This window comes from Pan paniscus, chromosome 3, assembly GCF_029289425.2.
Source record: "Pan paniscus chromosome 3, NHGRI_mPanPan1-v2.0_pri, whole genome shotgun sequence".
Taxonomy (NCBI): domain Eukaryota; kingdom Metazoa; phylum Chordata; class Mammalia; order Primates; family Hominidae; genus Pan; species Pan paniscus.
Genome location: NC_073252.2, coordinates 171,072,466 through 171,086,441, shown reverse-complemented (window position 1 = coordinate 171,086,441; position 13,976 = coordinate 171,072,466). Strand labels below are relative to the sequence as shown.

The following is a 13,976-nucleotide window of genomic DNA, read 5'->3' as shown; positions in this document are numbered from 1 at the left end:
TTCTAGCTCACTGCAGCCTTCACCTTCCAGACTCAAGCGATTCTTCTGCCTCAGCCTCTCAAGCAGCTGGGACCACAGATGTGTGCCACCACACATGGCTATGTTGCCCAGGCAGGTCTTAAACTCCTGGACTCAAGCAATCCTCTCCCCTTGGCCTCCCAAAGTGCTGCGATTACAGGTGTGAGCCACTGTTCCAGCCCTGAGGTTCTTGATAGTCTAGGTAGAGAGGAAAATTAAAGAAGTTATGTGGAAAACATACATTCTTTAGGAGCGTTTTTCCTGGCACCAAATAAATATTCATCCCACAGAGTTAGAGGGATATTGAGTACTGGACTTGATTATGTCCTTGACCCCAGTACTAAATTTGTGAACTTGGACAAGTTATTTAACCTATCATGTATAAATGTATTAACATACTGTATGTTTACTTTTAGTCACTTTTGAGATTGATAAAAAGTGCTGAATAAAGTGTTTTGGGAAGTGCCTTTTTCATTCAATCCTGTACACCTAAAACTTGTTTAAACAACTAGTTTATTCATATTCATCTCTGTAATATTCCATTGTGTGATTATATCACAATTCATCCTTTCTCCTGTCGATGGGCATTTAGGTTGCTTCCAGGGTGTTCGCTATTGCAAATGGCTGTGGTATAAAAATTCCTGTATAGCACTCCTGACACTCAAGCGTACTTCCCCTCCAATAACCTGGATTGTAGATTCTAGCTGTTTCAGCAGCCGGAAACCTCCACTCTGCCTCCTCAGTTCAGCAATACCACCATTCTGAGCCGCATTCCTTGCACCATGGTTGGGAATGTCCTCCCAAGGAGACAGACATGGTGAACCTGGGATTCACCTTGTGTATTTCCTTTCTTTTAGATATCAGTCTGCTTTGACTAGTATCCAATTCCTGAAACCAGTTGCTTCATATATTTTGTCCAGTATTAACTGTTGTTTGGGGTAGCAAGATAAGTCCACTTAAAATTATAGCCGGAAGTGGAAGTCTATTCATCCCTATTTTCTATTCAAATATTTAGTTTTGTTTCGGTTAGTTAATTCTTAATACAGCTGTGGTTTATTTGCTCAAACCGAAAGACCAAGAGAAATTTCATTTAAAGGTAATTTGAAGGATACAATATCTTAGATATTCTTCAAGATGCACTTATCACATCACAGTTTCATAATGCTCAACACTTCTTAAAGTGCTTTCACATGGAATAATTTTCACGTACCTAAACTATTGGCCTGTTAGGTATCTGGCTCTCTGGTGAGGTACTTGTCATGTTTTCCATTGAATTATATATGGATTTTTTTCCCAATTATGTCCAGAAATGAAATATATTCCAAGATCCCTATGAGAAACTTAAGAAATAAAGAAACTCCCATTTATTCTAGTCTGGTGCTATGTCACTTTTTCAAATTTCTTAGCCTACTTCTACAGCAGCTAAGAATTGGGAGATATGACAATAGACAGGTCAGTTGAGAGAAAGTTTCCCAAATCAATACAGCCACTTACTTGAATCTGTTAGCAACCGTATCTTCTCTTGAGATGTGTTTTGTACCACAAGGTGCTATGGACTATTTCTAATTTCATTGTGGTAGGCTTCCCTTCTCTTCATTTTTCACCACTTAACCTGATCTGTCAGGTTGTAAACAAATTTGATTTGAAGGCATGTTTGCTTCTAATAGGCAATTCTATAGTACAGCCAAGAAAGCAATTCTATATACAGCCAAGAAGGATATATGTTGCTGGGGTAATTTTTTATAATTAAAAAAAGTATAAACTTAAAAAATTGGTATACATAGGCAAACAGGTAAAAATAAACCTTTGTTTCCTTCCAACAGATACATAAGCTCTGAGTATTCTAAGCATGTGTAACAGAATGCTAAGCAACAGTCAAGCACATACTCAACTAATAACTATGTTCTATAATATTTTAGGTATTGTGTGTCTTGTAAATAGTAAAATCAAGTAATTCTTTCAAATGTGCAGTGTTTAGATTTGAAATGATTACAAGCACCAAAAAAACCCATGAATTAAAATACAATATTTTATTTTTTGTCACCTAAAAAACAAGCAACCCAGAATTAAGATATACATAAGTTTCTCAAATTTATCCTAATAAAATTTTGAATATTTATACAATTTCTACAGAAACATACAGTGTATCAAAATCTGCATAAATCAAATTTATAAAATGTGTAGAAATGCATAGTGATATTACCAACTTACAAAGCAAGGATATGGGAATTATTTCCAAAGCAGCCTACAGTAGAAAATAGTCATTATGGCAGCAGCTTCTGATGTTTTTGTTTGGTAGGTTTTCTGATTTCAATATATAGAATCATATTCATAGAGTATCTTCTTTTAACGAATTGCACAAAGTACCCATTTAAAATTTACATGCACAGTTCATTGCCACCTTTCTTAGGCCTATGCATAGTTAATAAGGTTATAATCTACTCAACATGGAAAATGGAGCCTATTTGCAAACACACAACTAATTAAAGTACCAATTCTCTCTTAGTTTCTTTTTTTATAGTTGGTTTATTTTGCAATTATAAATGTTAAACATCCCTAGAGATGAAAGTTAAAATGGTTGATCACAGATCAGTAGCAAAATACAAATTGACAATTCAAAATTATAAATAAAACTCTGTTGAGGATGTTTAACTTTGATTCTCCAAATTTAAGAGCTAAGCTTGGAAGAAACAAATTTATAGGTTATATTTCCCTCTTAAATTAAAAAACAAACTTCCTCTGGCAGTAGTTTGTGAATTCCTTTCATTGTAATGATACCATGATTACAGGATCAAAAATGCTTAACTTACTTGCCATTCTGCTCACATCATCACAGTTGTTTTTTTTTTTTTTTAAGCACTCAATGTAGGCATTTTAATCTTCTGGATAACAGAGTATCTTTTGAGAAATTAAAATCGAATTGACCATTTGCAATATTTGGTTTTCCTAATAGGTACTGTCTTAGTAAATGTTTAAATCCAAACAAATCTTCTGTTCACCGGAAAAATACTAATAAAAATACACTTTCTAAAAAGAAATTAAGAAACACTAGGGAACACCTAATGTAACAGAAAGTAGTTCACGTTTGTTAATAAACTGTATTTTTAAATAGTCCTTTGTTTTTAAATTTTAAAAACGTGCAGATAATGTCATTTGGATGAAAATATAAATGAAACATCAGTTCACTCTTGGCTTCACAGGTTGCACAGCTTAGGTTATAATGCACACAAGTTTTATAAGGCCTAATCTAACAAGGGCTTGGAAAGTCTTACCTCAGTCAGAATGAACCTTTGATGTGTTTATAACGGTGTTTTGTTGTTTTTGTCACCCTCGCTTTCAAGGGATAACAATAACAACCGATAATAGTTTTCTGTATTGGCAGGTATTGGAGAAAAGTAAATCCCAAATGTCAGTGGACAATTTTTCTCTAGTTGGAAGACTCCTTTGCAATCCTAGAAGTAGGTATGGACAGAGGGCACTGGGAATGCCAGTAGGTAAGGGAGTGAATGCTACACAACTTCCAACCCTATGGGACAGCCTTGGGATGTTCCATATTGTCATTTCTTTTTCAAGCCATACAAAGTTCAACTTTATAGCAAATGGCAGCACACAAATTCATTTCTGAGTAGTAAAAGTATTCCCCATACAGGTGACAAGTCCATCATTACCATCCTATAAATTTCATCACAAGCTCTTGAAATATATACTGAGAAATGAAAGAGGCACTAAATGTGTTGAAATTCACCTTTCAAAAAAGCAGCATGACTGTGAAGGAAGGCCACCTTGGCTAATAACCTGTGGCAGTGCTTCAAAAAGATGTAAAATTAAATAAAGACACAACAGGTTGATAATCACCAAGTTATATATGAAAGTCTGGCTACTCCAACCTTTTTTCAAGTGTGTTAAAAATAAAAATCAAACTGCCTTTCAGACCCCTGAGTGTAATCCCAAAGAAGACAACATGCTTTAACTCTGTCTAATAAAACAGAGCTAAAGGCACAAATTACCAACATCATCTTAAAACACAACAAAAAGATGTAAACATCTACAAAGTTTAAGGTAAAAGCAGTCTTGTAAACAGTAACTGCAGATGATAATGTTATTGTAAAATCACAGTTTATCAATGTCCTTCAAACTGATCAGGAGGTTCCAGGTTTGGAGCTATACAGAGTTAATAACAATAGTTGCAGCAGGTTTCAGGCGGTTTTCAGTCCTGTATAAATTTACTTGTCAGTAGGTAGGTTATTGGTTTTTTTTTTCTCTCTAAACACTATGGATGTTATTCATTTCCCATTTTTGAGTCGTTTTACTGGAGTCACAATTGGAGATGAATACTTGATGCAGGACCTCTGAGCGATCTAAACACTTTCCTGAAGGAATATGAGTAAATCTGTGCAGGTTCTGGAAAACACAGTAAGAAAAAAGTTTCAAATTTGGACCCTTGATATCACTGACATCAGAAATCATCACTTGACTTTCATGAGGAGACAGTTTAAGGAAATGGAAAAGCTTATCAACCACACCTCAGGCTGTGGATTTCTCTTGATTGTCAGTTTTCTGGATTTCTCTTGATTGTCAGTTTTCTAAGTCCTAAGATCTTTCATTGTTAAGTCACAATATACTGCTGGTATCTCACACTCAATGTATACAAACCTAAATTCATTATCTGCCCCTCCAAATCTATGTCTCTTGTTCCTATCCTGGCTAATGACAATCCCAGCTCTCTAGTCCTTAGGAAATACTGCACTTTTCCTCATTCACTCACATACCAGTCACTAAGGATGGATATGTGCAATGTCTCTGGTTTATATTCCTTCCCATCGCCACTGCAGATGCCCTGGTTTGGCCCTCACTGTATGCTGTAGGTTTCTTCAATATAGCTCAGAGCTTCTCAAAGTCTGGTCCTCAGACTATCCAGGATTGGGTCTGTAAGGCCGAAACTATTTTCATCATAATACGAAGACACCATTGCCTTTTCACTTTAGCAACATTTATACTGATAGTGCAAAAGCAATGGTGAGTAAAACTGATGGTGCCTTAGCATGAATCAAACTATGCTAGTACCTATAGTTGTATTGCTCATGGCCACACACAGTTGAAAAGTAAATGCCGGTTTCACTTAAGGATGTCACTGATGAAGGAGCAAAACATTCCTTTTATTCAGTCTTGACCCCTCAGTATACTTAAAAAAAATTCTATGAGATGAAGTGGGAAGTACGTATCAAGTACTTCCATATAATGAGGTACAATGCTCAAGGATATCAGTCTACACTGGAAATAACTTTTAAGAAACTACCACTTAATTATTAAGTTGTGGTGTACAATAAAAAAACAGCCACAATTATATGAAAGGCTATTAAATTACTCCCTCTCTTTACAAACTGTATGCTTGTGTGGGGCTGGGTTTCCCTCATATACTTGAACGAAAACAACATTTCGGATCAGACCAAATGAAGCAGGAGTATGAGAATCCAGCTGTCTTCTTCTATTAAACCAGACATTAAAGAGATTTGCAAAAATACAGAATTCCATTCTTCTCACTATTTTTTGCGGGTAAACATAGTTATTTTTCATTAAAAATGTCATTTACATTAATGTTTAATATTATTATTACTTTTAGATGAATTAATATATAAAAACTTTACAAATTTCTCAGACACTTTCCAGTTCTGGAAATATTGCTAGTGATAACCTATATAAACAAAAGCAATTTGGGGGTGGGGGAGCTCAATAATTTTTAAGAGTGTAAAGGGAATCCAGAGGACAGAAAGTTTGAGAACTGCTGCTCAAGCTGATCTCATTGCTTCATCAGTCCATACCTCACGTTTCCAGAATTATTTTCCTAAAAGTAGCCATTGTTTTCCATCACTACCTTCCTCAAATAAGGTCTATCCCTCTCCAAAACTTAAAAAATGAAGTTCGGTGCTCTTTCCTCCAAAGCACAATTGAGGGATACCAAATGAAATACAATTCTTTGAATTTTCTACATGTTTTCATGCCACATCTTTGCTTATCCAGGCTTTGTTATTTACTTTCCATGGAAAGCCTTTTTACACTTCAGGACTTGTGCAATGACACTTCCTCTATGAAACTCCTCAGCAGTAATTCCTCCCATGAATCACTCTTTTCTGTCCTATGGCATTTTGCTTATCTCTATTTTTGCATTTCTTTCTTCTCTGCCATTATATAATAGCGTGCTTTAGCTATATTTTTGAACTCCCCTACAGTCTAACATATTATTGGTCCCCAAGTGAATGTTCAGTAATATCTAACACACAAATGTATATTCAGTGCTGCGTCTTTAAAATACCTAAAACATGTTATGTGTCATTTTTTGTTCAATTACTTCTTGATGTAGTTTCTGGTATGTTAGCCCTCTTTTACTATTTTGCTAATATTGTTCTCACTGACCCCTACTATTTATTGCTATTATATATCCTTTTTTTTTGTGAAAATAAATGCTCCACTCTTTAAGGTTTATGCTATTCTTCTCCTTCCTAACTTATTATAAGAAACAAAATCATCAATTGCTATGTGCTTATCACTTCCTGGAAATTATCTGTAAATGACAGTAACAGGGAATGTTAAGCTAGGTCATATCATTATTACATAGCAAACAAGTCCTTGCTTGCATGACAGATGGGATATGATAACAAATACTGGGTGAGTAAATAAAATGGAGGGTTGACAGATTTTTTTAGTGTGAGGCAGCTTTCCCCACTTTTTGTTTAATAATAAATTGATTTATGTTAGCCAAATCTAGAATTTGAAAACTATACATAAATCTATTAATATGTTGTAATCCTCAACTTGCCACAGAGCTTTAAATACTCACAGCTGAAACACAAAGCCACCCCAGCAGTGTCACGTGAATAACTAAATTTGACCATTAAAGCAAGCAACTAGCTACATTTATCCCACTGTATTTAGCACACAACAATGATAAAGACGTTATGAAAGCCTAGATTTCAAGTTTTATTTGTTTGTCTCTATCTCCACCTGCTGGACAATATCAAATATTAACCAAATTTTTAATAGTTTAAATATATTTTACTTTAATGAATGATTCATTTACATTTCAAAAATCAGATTTTGATGAGAGCAATGGTGATGACTGCCTCACAGAACACTGACTTTCTTGTATTACTAAAATGAGCAGTGCTCTTTATAGACATCATCGTGGCCTCATTACATGACAATATTGTAAGAGAGAACAAAAGTGATGCCTCATTATAGAACAATGAGTCATCCAGTGCTCAGGAAAACCTATGCAAGGGACTAAATGAGAGGAAAATGCAAGTGAATTTGAATGCAGGTTTTAAGATTTATTTACCTAAATCCCACATGCTAGATGTTATTGAAAATGAAAAGCATATAATATTTCAGAAGTTAAAATGCAGAATACCTTGAAGTACTGCCATTCCTTACATTCATTTAGATCACAGTGTGTAATCATAACTTTCGATCCATCAGCTCCCTTCGTCAAACACTGGTCATACTGCATGAGTTGATTTGCTTCATTGATTCTGAAAAGCTGTAAAAGGAAAAGAGAGAATTAAGTAACAGAGGCACCTTCCCTGCTGATGTGCATTTGAAAAGAAAGAAACTTAACTCCTATAATTAAATTGAATGACTAACTTATTTTTCCATAATTTTTCTGTTTAGAACTGTAAGTCCACAGACAAATTATATTCATTTTGATGTTAGTGAAGATCCTTATTAACACTGAAATCATTAAGTTCTTTAGTCTCTAAGATACCAAATGGGTCACTAACACAAATTTATTAAGTACCAACAATGTGAAAAAATGAAAAAGCAAAAACATACCCACATAAGTAAGAGAATATATGTTAGTGAAATATACATTACTGGCAGTAACACTCTATTTGCAAAAAGATGAGGATTAGTGAGCAATACTTGCAAAAAATTGTTAGGGAGCTAGGCTTACATAGTTATGGTAGTGACAAATATATACTCCCACAGGAATATATTTTAATCCCTTATATTAGACATTAATTCTAGATTCTGACTGCTTATGTGAAAACCAATACTGCTATTATTCCCATCATTTAAGTGAATGTTTTAACACTGTCAATTTTTTTACAGAATGTTTTACTTTATCAAAACAAACAAAATTACCAAATCGAAAACCAAAGTACAAAGATCACTCTGTGATCAATAAACCTGATGGCCCTCAATACGGAACAACTTAAACACAAAAGTAAGGTGGTTTACCTGATTCCCTCCCATCCTGTGGCAGGGTCCTAGTTCAACAAAGCCCCCATTTGTTTTTCCCATGCTATCAATGCAGTAAGCAGTTTCAAAGCCTCTGATCTAAAAAAATGAACAAAGACACAAAAAGCAGGCAACAGTTTAGTTTTTGATGAACTCTGGCATCAGAATTTAACATTTCATGTTAAATATTACAGTTTACAGGGAAAATCTGGGTATGTGTAGTGACAGGTTATTACTGGATTGTCAATCTTTACATAGTTTTGAAATAACTTATGGTCTTGAAGTCAACACTGGAATGGGTTCTTTCTCTAAGAGCAAACGACTATACATTTCTGTAAAATACCACAGAGAAAAAAAAAGTTACCATTAATTGCAATTTCAGAATCACAGTAATTCATGTGAATGAGAAGCAAATAGAGGAAAGCAACCTAACCACAGTGGTAATAAACACTGGCCTGGCCCTAGATATCTACAACAGACTGGATTTGTAAGGGACCTCTCCCAAATGGCTATGCAGCACTTTTGGTAGCTGCCTGTAGGGGTCTAGGGTGCATAGGCCATGCATGGCACATGACCAGGCAGTGAGGTTTTTCTCTATAAACGTAGATGAAAAGCAAACGCAGGTTTCCATCTTTGGAATGTACATTTTGTATGAAAATAACTATTTTTGGAGAAGCCATTTATTTCTCTGAATTATAAATCGCTATACTATTTGGATAAAATGTTTTATTCTTGCATTCAGTCAGCAAATACGGACTGTGCACCTATAATGATAACAGGTTTTGAGGATATGAAGAGGTGCAAGTCATGGTCCTCACCGCCTGTAGAGAGACAGAGGGGTAGTGGGCCAGTCAGGACAGAGGTGTGAATGTGCAGAGGAAGAGCTGCTCACCCTGCCTGGAGGAGCTCCAAAGACTGCCCCAAGAGACACCTTTAAAACAGGTAGGGGTTTACCCTGGAATGTTAAGGAAATGCCGAGAAATGAAGTATAAAGTGCAGATGTCAGAATGGGAAGAGGTTAAACTGAAGATATACTTGGGAGTGAGATAGTAAAAGGAGGACAGAAAATTCCATTCATTCATTCATGTATTTATTCAATCATCAAATATTAAGTACCTGATGTGTGCCAGGCATGTTGTAGGCTCTGAAACACTAGTGAACAAAATAAAGACACCTACCCCAGTAATGGGCATGCCACAGTGAATGTGGGCCCCTGCCTCCATTCACTCTGGGAATGTAAGGGAAAAAAGACAGAATATAAGTTAAAAAACATAGTAGACAATTTGTCTGTTATGGCAAAAGGTGATAAGTGTGGTGAAAAAAAGGAAAAGAAGAGGAAGTTAGGGTGGGAGCTAGGGCGTTGGGAAGTAACAAGGTGGACCTCACTGAGAAGTGGTAGGTCAGCAGACTTGAAGGAGGTGTGAGAGCTGGCCATGCATGCGTGTATCTGCAAGGAAGCATTCCTGGCAGAGGGAACAGCACAGGCAGGCACACGCCTGGAGGGAGTCTGAGGACCAGTAAGGACATGGGGCTGGAGTGGAGTGGGGAGAGCAGTAGCAGGTGAGGCCAGAGAGGAATGGGGACAGATGTTGTGGATCTTGGAGACTACCAGAAAGGACTTTGTCTTCACTCATAGGTGAAGGTGCAGGGTTTCTAGCAGAAGAAGGACATGATTTGCCTTTATTTTAAAACAGTCACTCTGACTGCTGTATTTGAAATAGGCTGTAGGAGAGTCAACAAGTTAGTCTCAGTGAGAGATGATGGTGGCTTAGACCAGGCAACAAGGGATCAGATTCTGGAACTAGATATGAAGTGCGAGACAAAGACAGGATTCATGGAAGACTCCAAAGTTTTTGACCGAGAAATCGGCAAAGATGGGTTGGGGGGAGGAGATAGGAAGTTCAATTTAGGCTATGTCGAGTTTGAAATGCCTGTTACACATTCAAGTCCTGATGTTAAGCATACAGTTGGATATACTTGTCTGGGCCCTCAGAGAGAGATCTGTGTGTTGAAAGGCTTATGGTCTAGTTGGAGTTAAACATAATTTGCTGTAATAGGACAGGTAAAATAAGAGTATAGGGAAAAAGTATATTAAAGCAAGAAGTAGAGAGAGAGCAGAATGAATGTCCTCTGTTGGTTTTTCCTTCTATTCCTGAACTCTAAATGCTGGCGTTTCTGACGGATGGGTCTAGTCTTGTCTTCTCTATCTGTGTTTTCTCCCTCGGGGACCTCATTCAGTCCCATGAAACGACCTACCTGCTGATGGCCCCAAATGCACATCTCCAGAGTGGCCTCTCTTCTGGACTTTGGCATCATACAACCTACAATCTATGATCAGTAGGCCTTAATGGCTCTACCTGGACGCCTAGCAGGTACTTCACATGCCCAGAACACCAACGGAAGCCTTGCCCCCTCCATTCACTCCCCTACTATCTTCCCAATCTCAGCAGCCACCTAATCAGCTACTCAAAACAACCTCGATGTCATTCTGGCCCTTATCCCTTCACACACCAACCCATAAGGAATCCACTCCCAGATGAACTATGCTTCCGCAGTTGGTCAGCTTCCCTTCATCTCCACTCTCTGATTGGCTGACTCTTTATCATTCAGATCTGAGAGCGAATGTCACCTCCTCAGAGAGGCTTTCCTTACCCTGCCCTTAAGTCCTCTTGACAGTATTATGTGTCATTATCATTTATCACCATCTGTCATTATCATTTTTGTTTTCTCAGACTTTTTTGGTCTCTCTCCCCAGGTAGCATGCCAGTTCCCTGAGAAAAAGGACTTTGCTTCTCTGGTTTTCTGTCTAGAAGAGTGACTGGCACATAGTAGGCCCTCAACCAATATTTGCTGAACATAATTAAGCAGAGGGATGTAGACTTGAACATTCATGGCAGGTTTAGTGTACCTGTGAGGCATACAGCGGGGCTGCAGGGAGCAATCAGAAGTGAGTCTGAAGACAAGTTTGAATAAACAAAGAAATGACAATGTCTGATTGTCAAAGTGCTTTTGTCTGATTTTAATTATTTTTAATTCATTTGAAAAGCATTGTTGGAGTATCTACTGTATATGGGTCCCTGCATCAGTCCACCTGGACACAAGTGATCAAGGTCCTGCAGCACTCAGACTGGTTGGGAGATAGGTGATTTTGGGTGTTGTGAGAACCCCTGGAAAGAACATAGAACTGCATCTTTTTGATGAAGTGGGGAATAGTAAGAAGGGCTTTTCAGTATTGGTGATCTCTAAGTTGAGAGCAGTAAGATAAATTGAAATTAGTTAAGGAAGGGAGTTGGAGTAAGAGGCATGGAGGCGCCAGGAGCTGGAGTGAAGAGTGGATGTCTTGCAGGCTAGGGGGCCAATGAGCAAAGGCTGCCAGGAGACAGCATGGTGGCCAGCTGGTCTGGCAGCTGTAGCTGTTTAGTGGAAAGGTGGTAGATCCTATCAGACAGATTTTACCCCAACTTTTCCCCAAGAATACTTCCCTCTTACATATTTCCACCTCTCTCTGCCTTCTCCCAAACTCAGTCTACAAACACATACATTTTGAGATGTGACTACTTACTTCTCCCCAGTCAACATTTTTGGGTGGCAAAGGGTAGTGTGAGGTGATATCATAAGCTATTTCTTCCATGAACCACTTAAAACTTTTGCAGTTGTGATCTTCTCGAAATTTTTTCAGCTCCGATATATCCCCATATGGTAATGCCTGCGATTCAGGACGACTAGCATAGAAGTAGTCTTTATATTCATCCCACCAAACCTCCACAACTCTAACATAATTCTGTAAAAAAAAAAAAATATATATATATATCATTATAAAAATACAAATGTCATATCATAAACAGCCTATATTAGACACATGAAAATGGCCTACACATAACAAATTCTTTTCAACAGGACCTGGCATTTAATTAAACAACAAATGCAAGTTAATGACTCTAATATGTCATCTGCCAAGGATTAAAATATCATGTATATTTAAGTAAAAAGTATTGTACAAAACCTGATATCCCTGAGCTAGAAGATCATATATGCTGAGTTAATGTATTCTATTCTGCTAACAGAAGAATAAATTGAATCTCAGAGAGAGTTTATGAGAGCCTGGCTGGACACTGTACTTCTTTCCCTATAATAATCTCTTTCTTTTCTTTTCTTTCTTTTTTTTTTTTTTTTTTTTGTGATGGGGTCTTGCTCTGTCATTCAGGCTAGGGTGCAGTGGTGCAATCTTGGCTCATTGCAGCTTCAACTTCCTGGGTTTAAGTGATCCTCTCACCTCAGCTTCCCGAGTAGCTAGGACTATAGGTACATGCCACTATACCTGGCTAATTTTTGTTATTTTTTTGTGTAGATGGAGTCTCATTCTGTTGCCCAGGCTGGTCTCAAACTCCTGGCCTCAAGAGATCCTCCCACCTCAGCCTCTCAAAGTGTTGGAATTACATGTGTGAGCCACTGTGCCTGGCCTACAATCTCTTTCTATTAGAATCGTTCTGTTGGTAAGTATAGGGAAAAAAAATATCATTTCAGAAACCATCATGAGAAACAAAAGCTCTGTTTAATAAAACACATTTTTGCAGGTGATTTTATTGATCCTGTTATAACTATAATAGAACCATTTTACTATAACCCCAAATGGACTGGGTATTTTCCCCAGTTGGTTCCTTTTTTTAATTTAAAAAAAATATATATTTTTGAGATGGAGTCTCACTCTGTCACCAAGGATGGAGTGCAGTGACGCAATCTCGGCTCACTGCAACCTCTGCCTCCCAGGTTCAAGCGATTCTCCTGCCTCAGCCTCCTGAGTAGCTGGTATTACAGGTGCCCGCCACCACACCTGGCTAATTTCTATACTTTTAGTAGGGATGGGGTTTCACCATGTTGGCCAGACTGGTCTTGAACTCTTGACCTCAAGCAATCTGCCTGCCTCGGCTTCCCAAAGTGCTGATATTATAGGCGTGAGCCACTGCCCCCGACCCCAGTTGGTTCACTTTAAGAAAAAGCAGCTATAGAGCAATAAAATATGCTGACACTGTGATAGCTGGCAAATATCTAGCTTTTAAAGCTTTAATTGATGAATGAATGCTTGCATGAATATATGTGACCAAATTGGTACACACTTGCAGTGATTTGCATGTGGTTTGTCTCTGCCAACATTCATGTTGAAATGTGATGCCCAATGTGGCAATGCTGGGAGGCAGGGCCTGCTGGGAGGAGTTTGGGTTGTTAATACATTAATGGCCTCCTATGGAGGTGAGGGGGTGAGTTCTTGCTCTCACAGAAGTGGATTCGTTCCCACAAGAGTAGTTTGTTAAAGAGTCTGGCTTCCTTGGTCTCTCTCTTGCTTCCTCTCTTGCCATGTGATGATCTCTTTGCACATGTGCATTCCCCTTCTGCTTCCCATCATGAGCTGAAGCAGCATAAGGCCCTCACCAGATGTAGCTGCCCAAGCCTGAATTTTCAAACCACCGGAATCGTGAATAAATAAACCTCTTTTCTTGATAAATTACCCAGCCTCAGGTGTTCTGTTGTAGCAACACTAAATGAACTAAAATAATACTCAATCCCTTAATCTTCTACATCATGCATCAGCAAATATTCTCTATAAAGGGCCAGATAGTAAGTATCTTGGGCTTTTTGGGCTATACAGTCTCTGTGGCAACTATTTGACTCTGCTATTGTAGTGAGGAAGTAACCATAGATAATACACAAACAAGTGAGTGTGGCTG

General features: G+C 37.8%; 1 protein-coding gene across 5 annotated transcripts in view; it reads right to left on the bottom strand.

Annotated features, from left to right (window-relative positions):
• Positions 1-2,029: 2,029 nt before the first annotated feature.
• Positions 2,030-13,976, bottom strand: part of GALNT7 (polypeptide N-acetylgalactosaminyltransferase 7) — a 155,008-nt gene continuing 143,061 nt past the window's right edge. For all 5 annotated transcript variants that reach the window (XM_003823418.7, XM_008977069.5, XM_063603995.1 and 2 more), the window contains 4 exons: positions 11,816-12,034; positions 8,254-8,352; positions 7,424-7,552; positions 2,030-4,419 (listed from right to left, as the gene is read on the bottom strand). In XM_003823418.7, the coding sequence (XP_003823466.3) occupies positions 4,282-4,419; positions 7,424-7,552; positions 8,254-8,352; positions 11,816-12,034 (585 nt within the window). In that variant the 3' untranslated portion in view covers positions 2,030-4,281. The remainder of the gene's footprint in view (positions 4,420-7,423; positions 7,553-8,253; positions 8,353-11,815; positions 12,035-13,976) is intronic.